The sequence below is a fragment of the Gadus chalcogrammus genome, chromosome 21 (genome assembly GCF_026213295.1).
Source record: "Gadus chalcogrammus isolate NIFS_2021 chromosome 21, NIFS_Gcha_1.0, whole genome shotgun sequence".
NCBI classification, from domain to species: domain Eukaryota; kingdom Metazoa; phylum Chordata; class Actinopteri; order Gadiformes; family Gadidae; genus Gadus; species Gadus chalcogrammus.
This window is the reverse complement of record NC_079432.1, coordinates 4,376,293-4,402,294: the sequence shown is the minus strand read 5'-3', so window position 1 is coordinate 4,402,294 and position 26,002 is coordinate 4,376,293. Positions and strand designations below refer to the sequence as shown.

At 48.6% G+C, this 26,002-nt stretch overlaps 2 protein-coding genes across 3 annotated transcripts in view; one reads left to right on the top strand and one right to left on the bottom strand.

The window, feature by feature from the left end:
- Positions 1-21,089, top strand: part of LOC130374155 (disheveled-associated activator of morphogenesis 1-like) — a 31,828-nt gene extending 10,739 nt beyond the window's left edge. The window contains exons 5-25 of one of the 2 annotated variants that reach the window (XM_056580769.1): positions 371-704; positions 1,210-1,320; positions 1,638-1,741; positions 3,230-3,296; positions 3,416-3,533; positions 3,887-4,025; positions 4,692-4,750; positions 4,842-5,029; positions 5,852-6,154; positions 7,515-7,622; positions 8,750-8,779; positions 10,359-10,456; positions 11,244-11,328; positions 11,834-11,940; positions 13,098-13,186; positions 13,655-13,823; positions 15,230-15,337; positions 15,655-15,715; positions 16,046-16,177; positions 17,921-18,091; positions 18,767-21,089. In XM_056580769.1, coding sequence (XP_056436744.1) covers positions 371-704; positions 1,210-1,320; positions 1,638-1,741; positions 3,230-3,296; positions 3,416-3,533; positions 3,887-4,025; positions 4,692-4,750; positions 4,842-5,029; positions 5,852-6,154; positions 7,515-7,622; positions 8,750-8,779; positions 10,359-10,456; positions 11,244-11,328; positions 11,834-11,940; positions 13,098-13,186; positions 13,655-13,823; positions 15,230-15,337; positions 15,655-15,715; positions 16,046-16,177; positions 17,921-18,091; positions 18,767-18,979 — 2,794 coding nt within the window. In that variant the 3' untranslated portion in view covers positions 18,980-21,089. The remainder of the gene's footprint in view (positions 1-370; positions 705-1,209; positions 1,321-1,637; positions 1,742-3,229; positions 3,297-3,415; positions 3,534-3,886; positions 4,026-4,691; positions 4,751-4,841; positions 5,030-5,851; positions 6,155-7,514; positions 7,623-8,749; positions 8,780-10,358; positions 10,457-11,243; positions 11,329-11,833; positions 11,941-13,097; positions 13,187-13,654; positions 13,824-15,229; positions 15,338-15,654; positions 15,716-16,045; positions 16,178-17,920; positions 18,092-18,766) is intronic. The other variant, XM_056580770.1, reaches the window with a different exon arrangement.
- On the bottom strand, positions 20,517-23,467 carry LOC130374159 (trans-L-3-hydroxyproline dehydratase). The gene is made up of 5 exons (XM_056580773.1): positions 22,847-23,467; positions 22,524-22,693; positions 21,948-22,070; positions 21,447-21,584; positions 20,517-20,754 (listed from the first exon to the last, which is right to left on the bottom strand). Exons 1-5 carry the CDS (start codon positions 23,328-23,330, stop codon positions 20,629-20,631), a joined length of 1,041 nt encoding a protein of 346 aa, XP_056436748.1. The 5' UTR covers positions 23,331-23,467; the 3' UTR covers positions 20,517-20,628.
- Positions 23,468-26,002: the final 2,535 nt, after the last annotated feature.

Below are 26,002 nucleotides of genomic sequence, written 5' to 3'. Positions count from 1 at the left end.
GACAACACAAGTGGGCGTTTCCACCTAGATTGTGTGCTGATAGATCAGTTTCCCAGCCTTCCCAGGGGAATGTAGCAAACGTTGCTCATCTATCCGTCATACATCCAGGTGGACACGCCCACTTGTGATGTCACCAAAACACAGGAAGAGGACCGATTTTCAAAACGGCTCGTAATGGCTAATCCCACTCACAGCTGGTGGTACAAAATGGGACCTTTTTAAAACACTGTTTCCCTCTCAACAGTTGTCCCTCCATTCCAACAAGTTCAGGGAGAGTTCCCATATTTCGTCCATTGTTTTTCAACACTTCAACAAAACGCCCTCCCCCCCTCTTCCTCCTCTCTCCCCCCCCTCCCTCCCCCACCACCAGGTTCGTGACGCGCTTCATCGACGTGGACGGCCTCACCTGCATCCTCAACTTCCTGAAGAGCATGGACCACGAGACCACCGAGTCGCAGATCCACACCTCGCTCATCGGCTGCGTCAAGGCTCTGATGAACAACTCTCAGGGCCGCGCCCACGTGCTCTCGCACTCGGAGAGCATCAACATCATCGCCCAGAGCCTGGCCACGGAGAACGTCAAGACCAAGGTGGCGGTGCTGGAGATCATGGGCGCTGTGTGTCTGGTGCCCGGGGGGCACAAGAAGATCCTGGAGGCCATGCAGCACTACCAACGCTTCGCCTGCGAGCGAACGCGCTTCCAGGTAAGAAGGCGGATTAACTCATTTCTCCACGTATTTTAAACATCGATGGATCAAGCTTCCCAAAGCGAGGCAATCACGGCTGCAATATGCTAGAAAACAAAGCATATTGAACGGAAACAACTCCAATGCCAAAGACGGCACGCAAACAAACGAAGCCACCTGGGTCTCGGTATTTCTTATGTATATTTTTGGATCCTCAACACCCAGAGCCCTACCATAACCCCTAAGAAACTCAATGGGAGTAGCGAGACAAAGCGGGGCCTTATCAGTTGGAGCCTTTGACCCTTGACCTCCCCATAGGGGATCATGGAAAAGGCATAATCAACAAATGGCAGTTGGAGAAATGTGAATGAGTGAAAACAGAATTTTCATTTTACAGTGCTCGTGACTCCTCAGACATTACTAAGCGATCGGTGATTCAACCAATCAGGCAGTTAATTGAATTCTGATCCACTGCTTAACGACGGCCGACCAACTCACCATGTGAACGTTTTGACCCCTGCAGACGTTACTGAACGACCTGGACCGGAGTACGGGCCGCTACCGGGAGGAGGTGAACATGAAGACGGCGGTCATGTCCTTCATCAACGCCGTGCTGAGTCAGGGTGCTGGAGAGGTACGGACCAGCCTTCCTCACCAGTGTCCGCACACTACTGGTCCAATCATATCCGTCTGCGTACAATAATATTGTTTATGTGCACCTTCCCCTGTACATGTTAACTATTTATTCTGTATTGAGGTACCTTTTAGCCTCATCTGTTTTGTAACCCTTAGGCGTGGACATAATATAACTCTTTCTTTTATTATTGCACCTTTTTTGTATTCTATGGGGTGCTGTAATAAGTGAATTTCTCATGTATGGAATGAAATGAAGTTTCTATCTATCTTATCTTATGCACAGTTCTTATCGGTTTGTTGTGGATTTGTTTTCAGACGAGCTTGGAGTTCCGCATCCACCTGCGCTACGAGTTCCTGATGCTAGGCATCCAGCCCATCATCGATAAGCTACGCCTGCACGAGAACGCGACGCTGGACCGGTAAGGTTGAACGCCTGTCTGCTCTGCAGGCTTGTAACAAAGGCGCCCTTTAGTCTGTATCGGATCTGTGGAAAAATCCCCAAAATGTCATAAAAAAATCAGAATCATGGGAAAAAATTTGGCCTTTTTGGCGGGAAAGAGTTATTGAGAGTTACTTCACTCTGAATGACAGTTACATGTCTTTTTTTGTATCAACTTTAATTTAACTCAAATTGAATTAAATTGTTTGATTATAACTGTTCTTTTTCACATAGTGAAGCCTGGTGTAGATCCAAGTTTCAAAACAACTTGATATAATGATTAAATGATAAAAGCAGGGTACAGTTATTATTGTGCCTTGTCGTTGAGTCACCCTGCCCTACTCCGAGCGACCAAATCCTGCAGCCTCCAGACATTTGCCACTGCGGCCATTTTATTTTTTCCTCTCCTCGTTTCCTTCGCGCACTTTCATGTGGGTGCCAGTGCAGCACAATACCAGATGCGGGGCTCCCGAGGGCCCTTTGTGTTATCAGAGGAGAGGGTTGGTGTTGTTGTGTTGTTGTCGCAAAACTGAGTGGGGGCCTGGGCGTGGCCTCCGGCCCGGGATGGGGGTGTAATGGCCCCCGGCACCGTGGGCGGCGGGGGTTTTTCATGGCCTTGATGTGGTCGGGTTTGAGGTCTGACGAACCTACCTGAGGGGGGAAGTGGGCCTTCTGCTGACGATTCTCCCGCTCAGCCCCTCTGTAGATAGGCGGTGTTTTCCGTGACACCGAGCGAGCAAATCGTCAACATCCTGGATATCAATGGCTGTTGTTGGCTTTTGGTTTCCTTTGTTGATTTGCCCGACCGACGTGTCACGGCATCGCAGTTGTGCGCCGCTTCTACTATTTACTTGACTCTGTAGTCGTTTAGCTTCTAAAGGTTTTATCCATGGAAACAAACAGTGGTTTCAGAGGGATATTATTAAGAAGCAGGTTTAAGGGTGTCTCACTCAAAGAGGCCTTCAGGTAGACTGGAACCCAGGGAACTGCATTCCAACACCCTAACGACTGCATTAAAGACAACACTTTCCTGTCCCTTTTGGGACATTTACATTTGGGGCGTTTAGAAGGCGCTTGCTTTCAAAAGAAAAAAAAAAAAAGTAAAAAAAGTACATTTGTCAGAAGGAAGAAAAACAGCGATATATCGTAGTCGGTAGAAAAAGATGTTAACCCATTCCCTGTGCACAACAAAGATAGCCAGAAGATGCAACACAATGCTATTACTATTTTTAAGTGCACGGACGTACAACATACAATAAGTGCGTACATTAAATGCCACAGTACCCAGTGGTCTAGTTAAATTGAGACTGTGATTCAGATCAATAGAAATGGACCTGACCTGTAATGCTAACGTCTGGATATGATGCTAGCCGGTTAGCATGTCGCTTGTCAACCCACTGCTAACGTTGTGATGGTGTGACACAACGTACAAAAACTGTGGCTCACCGATTGCATGTTATGTTGTCAGGCATTTGGACTACTTCGAGATGCTGCGGAACGACGATGAGCTAGCCCTCGCCAAGCGGTTTGAGTCGGTATGCTTACGTTCCCTCGCTCCCCCACCCCCCCACATACCCCCCCCCCCCCCCCCCCCCCCCGTTCCACCTAACTGTTCCAACCAACTGACCGGTGCTTCCCCCCCCCTCCTCTCCAGGTTCACATAGACACCAAGAGTGCCACCCAGGTGTTCGACCTGATCCGCAAGAGGATGAACCACACGGAGGCACACCCGCACTTCATGTCAGTGCTGCACCACTGCCTCCTGATGCCCCGTGAGTGGCTGAGAGGCACCGAGGGCTCGCGCCTGGTTGGCTGGCAATTATACATCACATGACCACTCAGAAAATAGTTATGGCAAATAATGGCCACAATTTAATTTTCAAGTAAAAAAAATAAGTTATACTTCAAATTGTGTTTCAAGTAAAACATAATAATTTGATATTTTTTTTAGTTATTCAACTGCCTGTTCTTTTTTCTCTACCCTTTTTCATTTGCTTTCTTTGTCTCTCTCTCTCTCTCTCTCTCTCTCTCTCTCTCTCTCTCTCTCTCTCTCTCTCTCTCTCTCTCTCTCTCTCTCTCTCTCTCTCTCTCTCTCTCTCTCTCTCTCTCTCTCTCTCTCTCTCAGATAAGCGGAGTGGGAACACGGTGCAGTACTGGCTGCTGCTCGACCGGATCGTCCAGCAGATGGTGTTGCAGAACGACAAAGGTCACGACCCCGACAGCACGCCCCTGGAGAACTTTAACGTGAAGAACGTGGTCCGGATGTGAGTGACTCCCACCGTGACCCCCTCCCCACCATACCTGACCGATCTATCACTAAGACCAGTGCTCCCACTGACCCCCTCCTCAACATATACCTGACTGATATATTACACTGACCAGTACTCCCAGTGACCCCCAGTGACCCCCTCCTCAACATATACCTGACTGATATATTACACTGACCAGTACTCCCAGTGACCCCCTCCTCAACATATACCTGACTGATATATTTCACTGACCACTAAGACCAGCATACCTCACTGGGAACCAGTACGTGGCCAAAGATGATTGCATGAGGCTTACGGACAGTTTCCCCACCATGTTGTTGAGTTGTTGTTGTTGTTGTTGTTGTTGTTGTTGTTGTTGTTCTGTACAAATCTGAAAGTCATTGGGAATAGCGTGCTCTTTACCTCCACGGAGGAAGTAAACAAATATAAATCGTACAGCTGTATCGATCAGAATGATAACCCGCAAAGTGTTATGGATTTTAAGACACCCGAAATAAACAAATGAAAAAGACACAGAGAGCAAACGAGGAAACATGAGGTTTGTAAAAAGACTCCCATCGGCTTTCTGGGATGTTTCTCCGGACATCATTCCCGAGATCTATGATTTATTAATCGACACATTTATTATTTTTTGACGGGTATTTCTCGTCCGCTTTCCAGGCTGGTGAACGAGAACGAGGTGAAACAGTGGAAGGAGCAGGCGGAGACCATGAGGAAAGGTGCGTTTAATTCACCACTCGGCCCCCCCCCCAAGAGCTCTCTGATCCATCGCGACACGCCCCTGTTTAACCGATGCCCCCCCCCCCTCAGAGCACCACGAGCTGCAGCAGAAGTTCGACAAGAAGGAGCGCGAGTGCGACGCCAAGACGCAGGAGAAGGAGGACATGATGCAGACGCTGAACAAGATGAAGGAGAAGCTGGAGAAGGAGAGCAGCGAGCACAAGAACGTCAAGCAGCAGGTGGCCGAGCTGACCAATCGGCTGCACCAGCTCAGCACCGTACGTCCCGCCCACCGCCGCCACCTCTCAGCCAATCCCCGCTCCCCTGTGTCGACGCAGTGGCGCTTTCGGCCAATCGCTGTTTAGCGACTGGTTGAGGTTACATAGAAGGATAAAAAGAAAGGGAAGGAGGAGGGTGGGGGTGGGTGAGAGGACAGGGGGGTAGTTGTGGGTGTCAGTGATGAAAGGGGACGCAGAGTTGTGGGTTTGAACCCCAATGTGCCCCATTCTACCGGGAGGCACCCTTGACCAAAGACACCGTAGCCCCCTTTCTTAGCTCCAGAGCTTAACAGAAAAGGTTCTGATGAAAGTTTCTACTAAATGAATAAATAGTAGTAGCAATTGGTACGTAAACTATTTACAAATATGCAACCAAAGATATGATGCTAACAGATACTGTGTTCTCATTACTGGTATCATATTTCAGTTTGTCTACAGATTTGAACCCCATGACATGTCAGTGAGATGATAAGAGCACTATCTCATGGGAGTCCTGGTCATGACCGCAGGGTGTTTTTTAATGTGGTTAGCGTTGGACCTGTTATAATACACAGAAGCCTGGTCATGAACGTCTTTTTGTTTGTTTGGTCAGTTAAGATGCTAATTCTTCGATCTCAGATAGGAAACGTATTCACAGCAGGAAGTGCAGGACAGTAGTAGAGTTTAAAATGTAAATAAATGTGTCAGTATTTATTTAAGATATAAACAATACTGCAGAAAACACTCGGTAAACATTTCGATCTACACGATAAGAGCAGTCTAAATATTTGGGGCTGAATATTAATTTGTATTCATCGGTGTGTTGTGTTTTGTTCCCCTCAGAGGCAGGCCACCATGGTCCCGGGCGGGCCCCCACTCCCCCCGGGGCCCCCAGGGGGCCCCCTGTCTCCACTCCCTGCGACCGGCTTCGGGATGCCCCCTCCTCCCCCGCCGCCCCCGGGGGGAATGATGCCCCCTCCCCCTCCCCCACCTCCCCCGCCCGGCGGACCCCCCCCTCCCCCGGGCCTGCCTGGGTTCGGGATCCCCCCTCCCCCCGGCGCCCCCGTCGGACCCTCCATGAAGAAGAAGAACGTCCCCCAGCCCTCCAACGCCCTCAAGTCGTTCAACTGGAACAAGCTGGCCGAGGTGAGGAGGAGTGGAGCGAGATACGTGTTTTAAAGTTCCTCCAAAGGTTCCTTGACCCTAGAGGAAAGTCCTCTGGTGAAAACACAGAGTTCCTTCAAAGGTTCCTTGACCCTAGAGAAAGTTCCTGCAGTGAAAACGTACAGAGTTCCTTCAAAGGTTCCTTGACCCTAGAGAAAGGTCCTCTGGTGAAAACACACAGAGGTCCTTCAAAGGTTCCTTGACCCTAGAGAAAGGTCCTCTGGTGAAAACACACGGAGGTCCTTCAAAGGTTCCTTGTTCCTCGGGAGGGTTTCTAGAGTGGAAACGCACAGAGGTCCTCCAAAGTTTTCCTTGTTCCTGGAGAAAGTTCCTGCATGTGGAAACACACAGAGTTCCTTCAAAGGTTCCTTGACCCTTCCCTGCAGTGGAAACACACAGAGTTCCTTCAAAAGTTACTTGACCCTAGGGAAAATTCTTGCAATGGATACGCTCAGAGTTCCTCCATGATTCTTCCTTGACCCGAGAGAAAGTTCCTGTAGTGGAAAACAAGAGTTCCTCCAGGGTTCTTCCTTGACCCTGGGTAATGTTCCTGCAATGGAAGCGCTCAGAGTTCCTCCAGGATGCTTCTTTGACCCTGGGGAAAGGTCCTGCGTTGGGAACACAGCTTAAGGGCCAGGGCAGGGGCCAATTTTAAAATGGCATGTAATCACTAATCCCTCCCACACCTGGTGGTAAAATGGCTTAGTCGCACTCGCTCTCTATTTGTTAAGAACAATCCAATATTAAAATCCAATACTAAACGGCCCGCTGAGCAGAAAAGAACATTCCACCCGAAAGTAGCCTAGTAGTACAAAAGCCATTATTCCTTCATTAAAGAATAGATATACTGTATCCAAAGCAAAAACGATCTCACTGAGTACTTTTGTGCAGTTCCTCGTCAGTAAAGAGTAGTTGTGTCTCCGTCTCCTCCGGCCCTTTACCGTTTCTTACTTCGTCCATCCGTCTTATCTTGTTCCATGTGGCTCAGGAGGTAGAGCGGGTTGGCTGGTAACTGGAAGGTTGCTGGTTCAATCCCCGGGCTCCTCCTGACCGGGGGATAGAGAGTGTCGAGGTGACGCCTAACCCTCACGGCTCCCGACAAGCTGGCTGTCGCCTTGCATGGTTGACACCACAGTCGGTCTGTGAATCTGTGCATGAATGGATGAATGTTGGGCACTATTGTAAAATGTTTGAGTGGCCACTGGTTAGAAAAGCGCGATGAAAATGCAGTCCGTTTATCCTAGCTAACGTCCCAAGTTCACGGTGTTGTAAGGCGACCTGGGGTGCCCCCATCATCACCGCGTCTGCTCTGATCATCTCCCCCTCCTCCTGTCCCCAACAGAATAAGCTGGAGGGCACGGTTTGGATGGACGTGGACGACGCCAAGGTCTTCAAGGTGCTGGACCTGATGGACATCGAGAAGACCTTCTCCGCCTACCAGAGACAGCAGGTAGCTCACGGGAGCCCCCCGCGCAGCCTCCAGCCGCCCCCCGCTGGTGTAATGGTGTACTTCTCCACCTCCTGGGTCCTTCTGACAAATTGGGCTCGCCACACTTTGCTTCGGGCCGGTGTAGCTGCCTCCAAAGGGCCTGAGACACAGATCCACGCTGCCTCACCGATGCTTTTTTTTTTTAAATTGACACACAAAAAATGAAAATCTCAATAATTGCATGTCTTTTTGCATTTCGGACACCTTGAAATCCCTTTGGTTTTTCTGCGGAGGCCGATATTATACGGAACGGTTCGTGCACTAATGTCCATCATCACTAATTCCATTTTTACCTTCAATCCAAGCCACCCGTCGTTTCCATCGGTTTGACCATCCTACCGATGTGTTTCACGCGACTAAAGTGCCGCGCATGGCATGACCCACCAGACGAGAATGCCCTGTATGCATCTAGTGTCTGCTCACTATGCGTTTCAGTCTGCTCATGAATTTGATAGTGTGTGTGTGTGTGTGTGCGAGCGAGCAGCTATCAGACCAACTCAGGCTAAAAAATAAACCAATCGGGCGTCCTCTGGCCTTTATGGAGCCTTAAATCCATTGGACCATGTACAGCCAATCAGGTCGCGCCAGGAAGCCCTTTTAGTGCAATTACACCAAATGATTAATATCCAGGCTATAACTGTAAGCTATTAAGAGACAGCGGATGTCCCTGATGAGTCAGGCTCCAAAGCAGATGTCTGTGCTGCTCCACCTTTACTAAGAAGGTGCTCTCTCTGTGTTGGTCTCATGGCTAAGAGTAGCGAGCACACCGGCTGAAACCGGATTCTCCGGACCGACCGCATTTCTGTTTGTGTTGAGTCGTGCGCCAAGCATGTCGGAAACCGCCCGCCGGCTCGAGAGAAACGCCCGCAGGCACGCGCCGAGGTCAATCCCCCCCCCCCCCCACAACAACAGACCCAGAGTCTGTCCTTCTGCCCCGGCGCGCTTTGTCGCCATGACGACACCCCCTACTCCCTGTCCGTAGCTGTTGATTGTCACTTGAATGCTGAGCGTGCCCTGTTTTGATTTGCTCTGCTTTGACCTGTTCTAACGAGTGCCCACATCTCCCTTGCTTCTTGCTTGCGTTTTAGGACTTCTTTATGGTCAATAACAACAAGCAGGTGAGTGCCCGTTGATTCTTCTACCTCACCTTCACGCCCCACACAAGCCGAGACAATCAGGTTAAAGGTTCATCCAGTTAAAGGTATACTACTTGGCAGTTGATTTTACTGTCCTCCTTTTTTATTTGACTCTGTTTTCATTCAGCCTGGAATTTGATTACATGGGCGCGAGATTGTGGGGACTTGTATCAACTTCCTTCATTTGATTACCAAATTGGGCTCCGTGTAATAATCTTGTCGAAGCCTAACAGCGAGCAAACTCACCTGGGAGCGCTCGTTTTATGTCAGTGGCGCCCCAGCAGGGTGGAGTCTGACCCCTTCTCACCTCCCCTGACCAAACAAAGTATACCTTTAACCCTAACTCTGAAGCATGTAGCACGATAACTTGACCTCAATCCACACATGTCAGCTTTAGATTTCAAACAAAGAAAAACTGGTGTAAAGCACATTTATTATGAGGAACATTTCCCATGTCCACTGTTGTGCCCGTGGTGATGAATGTGTATTCGATTTGACTGTTTTGGTTCTGCTCTGTCTGGGACAGTATGTTGTAAAAATGTTGCGTTTGCGTTTTTTTCATTTGATTTGAAAATCAAATCCAGAACAACAAAATACCACCCAATAGTCTGTGCGAGTGTGTGCTTGTATGCGTGTACGAGGATGGTGGGGCAGAATAGAGCAGTGTAGTGACTAGGGTTTCAGTGTCTGTCAGGGATCCTGATCTATTTGTTTTCCCCTTATACACACTAGTGTAGCGCCCACTGAAAACTAGCGTGTCCGGTACAGGACGGATTATCGTAGCTCTGCCGAGAACCGCTGATCCGAACGGCTTCACACCGGACACTGCACTTCCTCGACTCCTCAGCAACACCCCTGCCAAGTGTGAAGTTGATCGGATGAACGGTTGTCGAGCAAATCGAAGAGCGCCCAGACATGCAGAGACTCCTCTGATTACAGTTGGATAGGTATAGCTGTCTGTGTATAGCGTTGACCATTAGACATGAGCAGAAGTTAGCTCCCTCAGAGGGAGTTCTCATTGACGTCGAGATATCGACCGGCGCTTTTGTCCGGTCATGCGTAGGTCCACAGTAGGCTTGTGGGCGCAGCAGTAGACAAACAATGGAGGTGAAAACAATGCAATCAAGGGCTTTTGTTCAATCGAAGTTAAATCATGGGTCACCAGAGTCCATGACTGGGGCCAGGGTTCTGGTGTTCTGTAGCGGGAGAGTGTAGTGGGCGAGTAGGGTGCTCGATTCACAGTCGGAAGCTGCCGGGTTCGATCCCCAAAGTCCGCAGCCTGACTAACCCTGTAGGCATCCAGGAGCCCCTCTCTTTACAAAATTCTTACTTTATGCAAAATGTTCCACTGAGAAAATTGTGTGTGTGTGTGTGTGTGTGTGTGTGTGTGTGTGTGTGTGTGTGTGTGTGTGTGTGTGTGTGTGTGTGTGTGTGTGTGTGTGTGTGTGTGTGTGTGTGTGTGTGTGTGTGTGTGTGTGTGTGTGTGTGTGCGTGCCTCAGAGTGAGACGGATCGTTCCATGCTTCCATCCTGTATTAATTCCTCCTATCTGTAACTCGCAGAAAGACGTGGAGGACGACATCGGGACCGCAAAGAAGGTCAAGGAGCTGTCGATTATCGACGGACGCCGGGCGCAGAACTGCAACATCCTGCTCTCGAGGTACAGGCTCCACAGAACAACAACAGTAATCATCATCAATTGTATTTTAAAAGCGCCTTTCAAGGTACCAAAGGACACTGTACAAATAAAGTGCATAGAGTCAATAAAAGTACAAACCTTGTCATTAGCAGTTACACACGTGATCAGATAACACTGACGACTATGGACGTAGTAGTGTGTGTAATGTTCTAATTCTGATCAGACAACCAGGAAGCAATGAGGGAAACCTGAAGAGGGTCTCTCTAGTTATGAAGCCATTGTGGATTTCTAACACCCTTTTTATTGCTTGTATTGCTCTGTGTCGCTGTCGGTTGGGTATTTGGTACATCGGAAGGCACGCCAGAGAAGTTATTGGGATCTCCCCACCGTTGCCCCTGCCTTCTGCATCTTTCATTAAAATCCATTTCCCGGCTAATGCTCCTGATTACTGTGATGTTGGTAACCAGTTTTATTGCAGCATATCGAAGCTGTTGCAACATCACTCGGGTGTGATTTATGCTAATATTATTTGTCTGCCTGTTAAGGCACTATGATTATCACACTTCTAACCCCTCCGGGAAGCGCCCGTGTTGAATCTCGATGTTTTCCTCGAACCTGTTCCTCCTCGCCCTTTAAAAAAATGCTTAGTGTGGTGTCGGGTAAGGTTGCCCGTGAAGCCCTTTGAAAAGCCGGCGGTTTTAGGCGGTCGACAAATAACAGACTTGAAGTGACACGTAATCCAAGGAGATGGTTTCTTTGGGTGGGTTTTGTTGTTTTTTTGACGGGGAAATGTGTTTGCCCACCGCAGGCTGAAGCTGTCCAACGAGGAGATGAAGCGAGCCATCCTCACCATGGACGAGCAGGAGGACCTCCCTAAAGACATGCTGGAGCAGGTGAGGGCTGAGCCCACACGCACCACCACGCAGGCCTTTGTTATGAGACACTGGGCAGACGGGGCAACGGCGTTAGGAGTTAATACACCCTCGAGCAAATAGATCAAAAAAAAAAATTCTGTTTGGCTTTCAGTGGTTTGAAAAAACACGAAGGAGATGGAAATGGCTTTCATTGGGACAATTGTAGAATTACGGTGTGCTTTGTTTACGTGCTGTGAATACAGTACAGGGATACGTGTTGACAAAACAAGAAAGGGATTCTAATCCAAGACGAATTGACGACACATTTGCTTCAGGTTTAGGTTTTATTTTCTTAATCTCGTTAAATAACTGTGTGTGTGTGTGTGTGTGTGTGTGTGTGTGTGTGTGTGTGTGTGTGTGTGTGTGTGTGTGTGTGTGTGTGTGTGTGTGTGTGTGTGTGTGTGTGTGTGTGTGTGTGTGTGTGTGGTAACGCCTGTGAATCATTAACCCCTCTGCCCCCCCCCCCCCCCCCCCCCCCCCCTAGATGCTGAAGTTCGTCCCAGAGAAGAGCGACGTGGACCTGCTGGAGGAGCACAAGCACGAGCTGGACCGCATGGCCAAGCCGGACCGCTTCTTCTACGAGATGAGCCGGTGGGTAGGGCCCCCCCCCGATCCCCCCACCCCCCCTATCCTGCTCCTTCCTCTTAAGACCCCCCCCTCCCCCAAGACCCAGCTCCCTCTAAGACCCCCCCTCCCTGCTAAGACCCCTGCGAGAGTGCTTTCACACAGGTCTAAAAAACCAGACCTTTAACATTTTAACACCCGCCTCCGGATCTGTTAAACGCTATTGGCCCCTGCTGCAAGATCACTTAGGTTTGTTAGCTAGCCTTAAGCTAGTGGTCCCACAATGCACTGCTTCCAAAGCACAGCAACAAAGGTAGGAGGGAGAGGTCTCATTCCGATACGAGGCGGAGGCAGGTAATTACATGACACTCTATGTGATGGAAGAGATCGGTCTTAACTTGATCCATTTGTGTTGCGTAACTCCTGCGCACGTTCCGACGTTCGTCGCTGTAATAACAGTTTTCCTTTGCAACAACAGTCGCCGACCACTGAGTGTTTTTAATGCACGACGACGACAGCAATTTGTAAACAATATATGAGCCGGTTCATAGTAACGTGCCTTAAAGGGACGGCGGCGTTTCCCTTTAACTAAATCATCTCGAATGAATGAAGGGCTTGTGTGAAGGTTTAGGAAGTCGTAACAACAAACGCCGGTTCCCTTGGCGACGAGGATCATGTGCTGCTCAGGCCCGAGGGCCTTTTCGGGCCCCACTGCCCCTCAGTTATTACAGAACACACACACACACACACACACACACACACACACACACACACACACACACACACACACACACACACACACACACACACACACACACACACACACACACACACACACACACACACACACACACACACACACACTGCGTCCTCATGGTTTCCATACGCTCCAAGGTTAAAGCTGGCCACGGTCATTAAAGGAACACTAAATCCCAGTTTGAAGAAGAACAAAAAAAATATATATAGAGATTTCATTTTTTTTTCCACACACATGTTAAATCACCTGACTGGTTGTTTCATGACAGGGTTTTTTTCTTCCTCTCCCCAGTCTAAGGGATGACCTTTATCGAATTACAAAGAAAATCGTTATAGTCAGTTTTATAGTTTTATAAGACTCTTCTAACCCACATTTTTGTTTAAATGGTAAGCTTATATTAAATATACATTTGCGTCTCTTTCCTCAGGATAAACCACTACCAGCAGAGGCTACAGTCTCTGTACTTCAAGAAGAAGTTTGCAGAGCGAGTGGCTGAAATGAAGCCCAAAGTTGAAGGTGAGACCAACGCTAACTCTGCTTCTATTAGATGTTTGGTGGGCTGCCTACCTGTCTGGCTGAGGCCTGGATATCAGACACACCAGAGATAATCCGGTCAGTGGCTCAGATCGCTAGTGCGACCCCCCCCCCATGGTGGTTCACATGCCGCTCTCTCTCTCTGCAAACCCACCCATCTCTCTGTTTTCATCGCTTCATCCAAAGTGACTTAGAGAAACAACAATATATCGTGTTCGGTACAGTAAGAATGTTTATAGAAACAGCTGCCATGCACTTAGGATTGTTAGGTTAACCCATCACAAGTACTATTTTTAAATGCTTGGACATACAGTCCTCTCCTTAAGAGCACAGAAAGTCCATAAAAAAAAAACATTTCATTTAACACCATTTGAAACGAGAAACGGTGGAAAGAGTCGTGTGTCTGACCCACTGACGGTGTTCTCCACCCTCCTGGGCACGGCCCCTCAGCCCTGACCAAGGCCTCCAAGGAGGTTCTGCACAGCCGCAACCTGAAGCAGCTGCTGGAGGTGGTGCTGGCCTTCGGTAACTACATGAACAAGGGCCAGCGGGGCAACGCCTACGGCTTCAAGGTGTCCTCGCTCAACAAGATCGCCGACACCAAGTCCAGCATCGACAAGTGAGAACCCCGCGCCCTCCTCCTCCGTCACCTGCATGCTCCCAAATATATATATATATTAGTGCTGTTTAAGCGCTTAATATATTTAATCGCGATTAATCACATTAATGTCATAGTTAACTCATGATTTTTTTCTATGCTAAATATCCCTTGATTTCTTTGTCCCATTAATCGTTCTCATTTTGATGCCCTTATCAACCTGAAGAAGTGCATCAGCTTGCCTTGTGCAAATGTTTTTTTATTGATAACAACATTGGCATATACTGATCAAAACAGGACGGTACAAAAAAAAAAGCCTATAGTGCGGTAAATGATGAACATACAAACATACTGCCTTGAACATAGCAGTCAGGCTACTGCTTCTTTGTTTTGCGCCAAAGATTTGCGTTAACGCCGTTAATAACGCGTTTAACTGACAGCACAAATATATATATATATACCTGAAATGCACCCCAAATGATATTTACCCGAAACACACCCTGAAATATACTGTATATACCCGAAATGAGCCATTTATATCCAAAAGGCACCCCGTATTATATTTACCTGAAATATATATACCCGAAATGCACCCAAATGTATATATGCCTGAAGTGCAGCCCGTAATATATATCCCCAATATGCACCCCGAAATATATATAACCCGAAACGCTATCAATTGTGAAAACACCTCGACCCCTAATAGAGCTTTGTTTTGATTCTAGCTTCGCCACAGACGGTTTGTACGTTAGGGGGTCGGGGCACCTCTTCATCTCCACGCAGAAGATGATGTGTTTTCAGGATTGACATCTCGTACTTTCACGTTCGTTTACATTGTTGGGGAAATTGAAAACATGGTGCTGGGTTTTAAGTCGTAAAATCCCCCCCGAGCGGGGTCCGAGTTTCACCCGTCGCTTGGAGCGATTTACATCTTTCAATAAAACAAACGTATAAAAATAAAAAGTGCAAAAAGAGGCAGGACGGGGGGACGGGGACGGGGGGCTGAATGACCATGCCTTTGATCATCGTGGATACAAAACGTCGGTCTTCAACGTCCAGTCTCGCCGACCAGCTTTCCGACGGCTGTTCGCAGCCATTAAAGTCCTCGAGCACGTCCACCCCCCCCCCCCAGGGCCAGTGTAACCCCCAGGGGGGCCCTCTTTATGGGGGCCAAAGTCACCAGATGGTGTTCTGATGTATAGCGTATGTGTTGGCCCAGCGGTCCGGTCTGGGCCAACAGAACGATGTCTCATGTGGAAGGGTTAGGGGAATGGGTAAACGAAGCCCCCTGACCTGTGTGTGTGTGTGTGTGTGTGTGTGTGTGTGTGTGTGTGTGTGTGTGTGTGTGTGTGTGTGTGTGTGTGTGTGTGTGTGTGTGTGTGTGTGTGTGTGTGTGTGTGTGTGTGTGTGTGTGTGTGTGTGTGCAGGAACATCACGCTGCTCCATTACCTGATCACCATCCTGGAGACTAAGTACCCCAAGGTGTTGCTCTTCCAGGAGGAGCTGCAGTGTGTCCCCAATGCAGCCAAAGTCAAGTACGTTACCACGGCAACCTGACACTAACCCCTACCCCGTCTTTCCTTTTTTTGTAATTGGGGCCCTTTTCAAATCAATGTCATAGATAATACCTTCGTATTTATTGAAAAATGTTTTCTTTTATATACATATCTATGTTTTATTTTGAGTTAATTAGGACACTTTTATCCCAAATTACTTTTTAACAGGCGGCTGGGTGTTCTTGCTCAAAGATACCTACATGCAGAACGGGGACATCGGTCTTCGAACCCAGAATCTCTTGGCAGAGACTCGAACCCCCTAACCCCTTGTCCTCTGCTTTCTGTTCCCCCTGCAGCATGAGCGAGCTGGAGAAGGACATCAGCAACCTGCGCAGCGGGCTGAAGAGCGTGGAGAGTGTGAGTCCATAGCTGCTGACCGCTAACACAACGCAGCCTCTTGCATCACTGCTATCCCCCTGCACTACCTACTGTACACTAAACATTAGTCCTCTTTAAGGTTGTAGCCCACAGGTTATGGCAAGGTTACATTGGGGATCAAACCCGCAACCTTTCAAATGGGAGCCACTAGATTGTGTGGGACGGTTAGGATAGTGACACACTGTGCTTCTCTCCTTGTATCCCACCAATGTTCCTCATCTTCAACATCTTTGTGTGTGTGCGTCTTTCCGTGTGTGTGTGCGCGTGTGTGTGTGTGTGTGTGCGTGCCTTTGCGTGTCTCATCCTCAGGAGCTGGAGTTCCAGAAGAAGCGACCGCAGGAGGCCGGCGACAAGTTTGTGTCTGTGGTGAGCCAGTTCATCGCCGTGGCCAGCTTCAGCTTCTCCGACGTGGAGGACTCCCTGGCGGAGGCCAAGGAGCTGGTGAGTCAGCCCTGGGTGTGTGTGTGGTGTGGTACGGGGTGGGGGGGGTGGTTCTGGGGTTAGAGTCGGTTATCACCCTGGGGGTCGACAGGTCACTTCCAGCTGGGGCTTTTTTTTACAGGGCTTTTTAATGATCCCTGCAGCCCCAGGAACTTCCAGGAACCCCGAACGTTAATGCGGCCCCTGAAGGCCCACTGCTTTCCGCTCGGCTAGAGTCGGCTCCAGAGCGGCCCTCGGTGTGGGGACAGAGCTCTCCCCGTGAAGGTTATTAGCGGTGGTTATATCTGTGCACAGCAGCTAGTATATACATCAGCCCGATGCTACTAGCTTTGGGAATTCAGATAAACATTCTGATGTGATTCTTCGGTTCGGTTTGTGAGCTGTCCTCGCAAGCAGAATGTACTGAAGTGGTCTCTCTTGGTTCAATAAAGTTTCATGTAGGCAGGGGCATTGGTAAACGATGTACTGACAGCGCTCGCTGTTTATGCTAGCATTGGCGACCCTTTCGTGGAAACCACGCAGCTTGCCTCGTTTCCGAGGCGTGAAAAACCTTCACGATGCTTTCCGCTCCCCGGGTAAACATCCTCGCACCCCACCTGGAAACAATTCATCTGACTCGACGCCCCCCAGTGTGGCCTGCCACAGGCTCAACAGGTAGTGGAGCATAAGTCAACGCATGTGTCAGTGTGCAGCCGAGACACCAACAACACGCACGCACGCGCGCGCACACACACACACGCACGCACACCCCTGTGCTTGGGTGTCGGTGCGGACTTATGTTTGTGTGTGTGTTTATTTTCATAAAAGCCTAACGAGACACACAGCGAGTTTTGACCATTGTCCCTTGAATTCCACACGACACAACATAACCATCGGGTGTTGGGTTTCACCCCCCACCTCCCGTATCCACGACGCCAGCCAGCACACAGAGAGTCCACCGGTCTAATTTCACCGTGTGCGTGGCTCGACGTAAACATGTGTTTATCTATGTACTGACGAGCGTCGACGCGGCCACGCCCAGCCGCCCCCGACATAAACATCGTCTGATCCCCTATGATCTCAGCCTGGTTCCACATCTGGTCTGCCTCTGCCTTCTCCAACTTTCGCCCCGTAACCAACAAACCCGCGGGCCCCCGCCCTGAACCCACGGGGCCCCGGCTGCAGTCGTTAGCCGCGCGGCGCCGGCTTCAAAGCCGCGGGATACCGCTAACGAGGGTCCGGTGTAGAGCGGGCTTCACAGCCCGGGTTCCAGGGGTCGTTAATCTGGTCCCAGGATGTCACGGGGCCTCCACCCCGGGACCCCACCCTACACCACCCCGACCTCCACCCTACCCCATCCTGTCCTCCACCCTACCCCATCCTGTCCTCCACCCTACCCCAGCATGACCTCCACCCTACCCCAGCATGACCTCCACCCTACCCCATCCTGACCTCCACCCTACCCCAGCATGACCTCCACCCTACCCCATCCCGACCTCCTCCCTACCCCACCCCGACCTCCACCCTACCCCACCTCCTCCCTACCCCACCCCGACCTCCACGCTACCCCGACCTCCACCCTACCCCACCCTCCCCCCTACCCCATCCTCCACTCCACCCTACCCCACCCTCCCCCCTACCCCACTCCCTACCCCCCCCCCGACCTCCGCTCTACCCCACCCTCCCCCCTACCCCACCCCACCCCCACTCGACTCCCCCCCCTACCCCACCCCTCTGACCTCGGTCCTCGTGGTCTCCCCTCAGTTCGTGCGGGCGGTGAAGCACTTCGGGGAGGACCCGGCCAAGATGCAGCCCGACGAGTTCTTCGGTATTTTCGACCAGTTCCTGCAGTCGTTCTCCGAGGCGCAGCAGGAGAACGAGAACATCCGCAAGCGCAAGGAGGAGGAGGAGCGGCGGGCCAAGATGGAGGCGCAGGTCTGTCTGTGTGTGTGTGTGTGTGTGTGTGTGTGTGTGGAAGCCACTTCCTGCTGTCCTATTTAACTTTGAACTAGTTTCATGTTGTCTCATCAAGCGGCTTCATGATGTCTCAGGAAGGTCATGAAGCCACTTGGTGTAGTCCTATTGAACTAAGAAGCAGCTTAAAATCATCGTATTAAACTCGGAAGCAGCTTCATCTTGTCCTATTGAACGAAGAAGCAGCTTAACACCAGCCTATTTAACTCAGAAGCAGCTTAATGTTGTCCTAATCAACTCAGAGGCTGCTTCAGGTTGCTAAACTGACTTAACTTAAACTAAGTTAAGTCAGAGGCGGCCTCCCGTTGTCTGTAAGCTAAGGCCGCAGCCCGACCGCTCCCCATAGTAAATGTGGTGTTTTCTCTCTCTCTCGCTCTGTCTGTCTCTCCCTCTGTCTTTCTCCCTCTCTCTGTCTCTCTCTCTCTCTGTCTCTCACCCTCTGTCTCCGTCTCTGTCTCTGTCTCCGTCTCTGTCTCTCTCTCTCTCTCTCTGTCTCTCTCCCTCTCCCTCTCCCTCTCTGTCTCTCTCTCTCTCTCTCTCTCCCCCTCTGTCTCTCACCCCCTCTCTCTCTCTCTCCGTCTCTGTCTCTCTCTGTCTCTCTCTCTCTCTCTCCCTCTCCCTCTCCCTCTCCCTCAGCTGAAGGAGCAGCGGGAGAAGGAGCGCAAGGCGCGTAAGGCCAAGGCCAACGGCGAGGACGACGGCGGCGAGTTCGACGACCTCGTGTCGGCGCTCCGCTCCGGCGAGGTGTTCGACAAGGACCTGTCCAAGATGAAGCGCAACCGCAAGCGCATCAACAGCACCACCACCGACGGCGGCCGCGAGCGACCCGTCACCAAGCTCAACTTCTGAGCGGACGGAGGCCTGTCTCCACCCCACCCCCACGCCACGTGTCCCCCCCACGTCCCCCCTCCCCTGGAGGAGGCTAGGCCGACCTCCGAACACATAGGAGGAGGAGGAGGAGGGGGGGGGGCGCATTCCACCGAAGCCTTCGTGGCCGCCTTGTCTTTATCATCGTCATGACAACCATGAAACATGTCCTTGACCCCCCCCCCCTCCCCCCACCACCCTTTTCCACGTGCTCACTTTTCAGTTCATTTTTTTTTTTTGTAGTACGATTTGAACGGAGCTCAAGCCAAATGATGTCATGACCAAACTGGACCAAGGGGGGGCGGTGGTGAGACACTCTGAACATTCCCTCAATGCAGCGTTCCTGTGCGGAATACTGCGAGGAATACTAGCAGTGCTGAACAGAGGAGTGATGGAAGAGGAGGAGAATGTGGTCCCCGATTAGGGGGGCGAGCCCTGGTTGTGTACCCCCTACACGGAGAGGATGCTGGGGAAAAAAACCTTCCAGATATTGTACATCCTCCGATAATGGAATTCTTAACGTGTGTGTGGTTTTATATCTATGGTGGATCGCGTGCAGATAATGGACTGCTTCCCAATAAATATATATATATATGGGGACCATTTTGTATGTGAAAATTTGATAGATTGAAAGAAAGAGGGGGACGCTATTACGCAACGGAATGGTGCGAGAGGAGTTTTGTTCGGAGAAGGACTGATTCCGAAGTATCCCGGGACGACGTCTGTTGGCTTGGCGATCTGGCGAACTGACGCTCGCATGCTTTGCAACGAGAAATCCCAGAGGTTCAATTTTGAGAGCGACGAGACTCAACGAAAGTTTTTCTATCAAAAAATTGTTGACATGCCGCATTTATGGATTTCATCACTGTATGTTTGAACTTTTAGTGTTAAGAGCTGGCCTTAACTCTATTGATATTAATTGTTTAAAAGGGTACGTTTAAGGCCTGGGCCTGACCTGCAATTCCTCTACCAAGTGTGTACACTCATGTGTGTCTTAGATGACGATGCATATATCTTTATATAAGGTTGCGTGCTTGTTTCTCATGCATAGATCCATACATTCATACTTACTATGCTAAACTCTACCTATTCAATGCAATACACAAGCTCTTCCCCCTCACTGGATTTCCTCACCCCTTTTAAGTTGTTATTGGATAGTAAAAGTATGTTATCAATATATTGGCAGGGTTTACAGTGTGGGAAAACAGTAAAGCCATGTCCTTTAAAACATGTCAAATGCAGCTTATGTTTTTCATTGTTGGAGGAACGAAGCAAAATCATCGGTTGAAGGCTAAATGTCGGATGTGAGAAACCTCCATTGGATTTTTTTAATTTAACAGCCTTCCATTGTACTATGACCCAACCTTAATAAATGGGAGTTAACAGTGGATTTTTTTTTCGCAAACCTCTGAAACTAGAAACAGACTATTCTGAAAACTTGCCATTTGGCGCCCCCTCGTGGTCAAACGGCTGCCAGTTAATTTCGGCCACACGCAAGCAGAGATTTATACAAAACTCAGCAGACCTGCTTGACCTTATATTACTGCTCGTCCAAAAGGATGTTTTGACGTTGATGTTTATTTAAAAAAGGCACAATTATTCACACGGTGTAGCCTGAATTACATTGGCGATCATTTGAGGAGGAAACCGTTGGAGAGCCCGTCGTCATTCTCCCGGACGAAGCGTGACACGCCGGTGTAGAACGCCCGTCCTGCGACCTCCACTACCACCGCCTTGAAGTCTCCACACGTCGTCTCCTGAATGGAAATTATACAATAGTACCTTAAATTATGTCAGCTGTTCAACCCTGGACCACTTAATAGAGCCAGACAGGTATATACCATTTGCCGATTTTATCAGCCGATTTTTGCCAACCACAGATATATCGCTATCGCTGAATATGTTTGCCGATATATAAAAAACTTTAGAAATGGTGTTCTGTAAATCCTCTTCTGTGCTGGTTGAACCTTAAATGCTTTAACTGACAACATTCACCTAAACCATCCCAACACTTTTACATCATGTTCTGTGGGAAGATTAGTTTGACGACAAAGCAACATAGGAGCTGCTCAAGCCCCAGGATACCACGTAGAATAACGGCCGATGTATCTTTATTTTGAATCGACATCGATGTCTGTAATTTTTTACACCATAATGTTGGCATCGGCCCCTTAAATCAGTTATTGGTCGTGCTCTACCATTTTAAGTCATGGTCAAATGCTTTTACCTTCAGCGACTTAAACACGTTTTTTCCGCGCTGACATTCAGGTGCAGGTGTCGGTCTTAAACCTGGTATCTTGCTCAAGGACGCCTGCAGATATCAGGGTTCTGAACCGAGAAATGGTTGACCCTGACCACCCTACTCTCTTATGTGTCGCAATCGAAATACTAACGCTCATCTCCATGGCGACGAAGAACGGTCACATGACCGCAGCCCCCCCCGGATTACCTGGACGGCCTTCCCGGTGAACTCTGACCCCGTGGCTCCGCTCCTGAAGGCCCGGGTCTGGTTCAGACCAATCTGACCCCTGTGGTGCTGGAGGGCGATGCGGGCCGTGACCCCAGAACCAGTCGGGCTCCGGTCCACCTACATGTGTGTGTTTTACATTTAAAAACACACAAAAACTCAGTTAGTTTGCTTAAAAAGGTAGGGTAGACATATTTTCAATCAAATCAAACACAAAAAAAGAAAATCGCAGCTAGCTTTAATTTTCATGGTGATCTCTCTCGTCTCTTTTAAAGCCATCCTCTGGTGTTTTATTTAGTTTGTGGGCACCTTGTTGAAATGTATTCTGCATATTGTTTCACAATTTAGTTACAGAGTAAACACTTATCCAAAGCCACTCACAGTGAATCTTTGGATGAATGCACTAAGGTGATGGGTAAACTGCGATATTGAAAGGGGAATCAAACCCATAACGTTTCTGCTGGGAGTTAAACCTCTGCATACCTGAGCTTCAGCAAACACACACATGTTGGCCGTGGGCTCGGAGGAGTACGCATCATTGCCGTCGGTGATGATGGTGCCATAGAGGAATGCTAGGTCTTCACTGGTCGGATGGTGAAGTTTCACCTGACAGTAAAGGTACAGTAGTATCTGAGGCTACAACTCGTGAACAGTGAGAGCCATGCAGGAACGTAGGCAGAGTATTCCGGGAAATACGGTGTTAAAAACGTCTTGGCAATCACCCCTGGATTGATGGTCCATGGTTGGATGGTCAATTTTAAACAAAAGTGGAACAAAGCAGAATTGACTACAGGAATGCAAGGTTATGATTCAACTAGCAACTAGAGTTGAACAAAAATTAACAATAGGTCAACCTAATTTGCTCATCATTTATACCTTCATGGAAATAATACATAATACACATTTATATTGCTTGAACAAGTAGACTAATGAAGGCATAATGCAGATTCATTACCAAAATATTGGCTACTAAATGAGGCTGAGATTATCTATTTTTTTATGTTTCATGTCCGTGTAGTGTAAAACAACAAACAAACCCCATTCATACAGCTGAATTACCTGGGACTTCACAGCCTTTGTAACTGCGGTAGCTGCATCTACCAGATCCCGGGTCCTGGATTGACTCACGTCCAGGCCGAACCTCTGGGCACTCACAAAGGCGTAGAAAGCCCCTCCATAGCTGATGTCCACCACAACCTCCCCGAATCCCTCCACTGTCACGGAGACATCTAGAAAACAAACATCAACAACCACCACCACCACAACAACAAGCTGAACTCGGTAAGTCTGTGTCTTGCAATTGAGTGCATTCATAGAAGTAAACAATGGACCCATATTCATTTGCTTTTCTTTTTCAATAACTACACTATGTGAACTCCAACCTGTTGCAAAGGCAAACGCGGGCACACTGTGGAACCTCACGCCACCGGTCTTCCCGTTCGAGTACTCGACGAAGGCCTTGACGAGCCCGCAGGGACAGTGGATGTTGACTTGGGTCTCCGGGGAACGTGGCTCTTTCACCAGCTTGTAGTCCAGGGCGAAACGTCCCAGCGCGATGACGGCGTGTCCACACATGGTGCTGTAGCCCTCGTTGTGCATGAACAGCACCCCTATGTCCGCCTCCGGGAGCTCGCTTGGCACCAGCAGCGCCCCGTACATGTCGTAGTGGCCCCGGGGCTCGAACATCAACGCCCGCCGGAGGTGGTCGAGGTTCTCCCTGACGTGACGCCGCTTTGACAGCAAGTTGTCGCCGGGGATCTCGGCGGGGTACCCGCTCAGGATGACCCGCAGCGGCTCGCCGCCCGTGTGCATGTCAACCACGGACAGCTCGTAGCCCCCGTCGCTCGGTGGAACCTGCAACTCCATCTCCAGACAAATAAAACAACCGATAAATGAAATACTATATTATAATTCTACCGGATTTGTTGGCCTGTCTGTCCAGTGTAGCGGAGCGCCGTGGAGGTAAAGTTGAGAAGTGGGCGGGTGTTAACCCTGGGCTGTCATTGGCTCTTGGTCGCATCAGCTGAAGAGCGCTTAACTCGCCCCATGTCTGCAAAGGAATGTCCGACTCGTAAGTTTATTCACTATTTTTTATTGTTAAAATGTATTCAGTTAACGATGATGGTTACATTTGCAGCTGTCCCATATTCCAATGAACCAAATGGTAGAACACTTAAGGTATGCCGATATAAACAAACTCAGCCCTATGTATCCACAAATGCTGTGTGTATAACTTTGTTTATACATATAATGTAGGCTATAGGCCTACTTCATTTTTTTATAACAATATTGGAAATTATTGCTTCTGATCCTCTAAGTTTTCCATTTGGCTACATGTGGTAGCCTAGCCTGTTTTGAAAGATGAAAGAGTTTCTCATTCAAATGTTTCCAATTTTCCAGTGTTTGAAACAATTTCCAATTGTGTCCAATGATATCCCGAATGATATCCGAATTATATCCCGCTTATCCCTTGAGATATTAGCTATTGATTCTTTGGATGGCACATTTTAATAGATATGGTTAATGAACTTCACCAAACTCAACTGTATATGTAGCATAGCTAGGCCTAGCGCTCAGGAATCACACCACAAGGCCTATTCTATTTTAACACGTTTGGCACTTTTCAGAGTCAGAGTAAGGACCTCTCTGAGGACTTCACACTCTCACCATGGCAACTGTTCCCCTAAAAAAGCATGTCTTCGGGGGTAATTATAATGACTTGACAGCCTGTGAAGTGAACAACCTGTGCTTTTTCACTTGCAGTAAGACGACGTGTCAGCCATATAACTAAAATAGGAACAACTGATACCCAGGAAATCATGGGGTACGGTGGCACCATCCATCAGCGGTAAGCTTTCTAGGGACTCTCTGAGAAGACTCTATAATGATGTACAACAGAGTAACCTCACTGAGGTTCTGCTGCCCCGTGATGACAGCCATTGCTGTATTCACCTAGGGGTATTCACCTAGGGTCTACCACTTCTGGCCCGCTAAATGCCCCGTTAGTGTTAAGAACCACCATGGCCGCTCGTGGAATAAGGCCCAGCCTGGGGACGCGTTTGGTAGAAGTGTCACTCACTACACAGGGCTATAGAAGAATTCATAGCTGCCGTTGATTAATCGTTTAGAAGAATTCATAGCTGCCGTTGATTAATCGTTTGTGAGTGATGTGTACCATGCGGTGTTTTCACTCGGAGATGTTCGCGGTTAGCAATTAAGGGGAAGGGATTGAGGAAGGATGATGTAGCACTCGTCTATAATGAACAGACTGTGCCTTTTCACTCCCAATGGAACTCACCGGAAATGAGACAATAAACGAGGAGCAACAAAGAGCACGGTAGTATCTTAGCAGGTGGCACAAAAGCTCAGGCTGTGCGGACAATCAGGCAGGAAGTAAAGTGTTCCCTGGGAGGTTCTGGAAATGACAGTGGTCGTTAGGAAACGGTCCAGTAGATTAGCTTCACTGCGGTTGTAGCTGGCTACACAGGGCTTAAAGAGAGTGGGTGGGCAGCTTGGGTGTCATTAAAGGATCAATTGGTTCAATGCAGTATTTAAGCTTAAGTTACTGAGGTGTCGTCCAAAATGGATGCTTTTTGTGAAACAGAATCAATCAGTGTTTGTCAAATACTCTCCCTTTTAATGCCTGAACTGAACCGGTTAGTCCTCCGGTAACTGGTGAAGATGTCCAGGGACTAAGCAAATGAGTCCCTTGTGTGGTGTATATAACATTGTTGGTGGTATTGGGAATAACACATTAGCCCTGTTCAACTACAAAGAGAGCAGACACACATTTTTGGCCAACGTCGCAGAACTTTATGTTTGAGATCGGCCACGATTAATCCGAGCATGAAAAGACAAAGGAAATACAATGATAGTGGGTCTTGAGAAAGGTTGAGGCTTTGTGCTGAGAGACAGCACAAGGATGTCCACTCGCTATAGTGTTTATCTATGTTATTTTTGATTTAAATTGTGGGTTAGTATTGCATTCAGTTGAGGAGATCAAACAAAGTGTTGAGAAGTAGGCGTTATTCCTTATTTCTTTTCATTTCCATAACCGATTGTCTGGATGCATGCAGCATAAACCTAAAAATACTGAAGGAGATAAATATATTTTTTACGAATACTGGTACAGGCCCGCAGGAAATTCGGCATCATCATGAACAAAAGATCAACTTCTTTGACATTTTCAGCCTGTTTCAGTGAATGCAGCAGTACCATACATCTGTTCAGATTTGCATATGGTGTACAGTAATCTATTAAAACATTGCATGTGATCACCCCAAAATCGGATCTTAAATGATTACGTATATCCTACATATGATTTATATTAAATTGAAAAAAGTTGTTCATGTAAGTGCAAGTTCAAGTTTATCATGTGGGGAAACTACTTCTATTGGAGCTATTTAAGCTATAATACTATCTATTTTAGCTATAAGGTAGCAGATTAAAATTGTTGACCAAGCAAATCTAAAATGAGAATAAGTTACAATTAAATAACGCATAAACAGAAATAAATAGATCATAGTCATAATAATAAT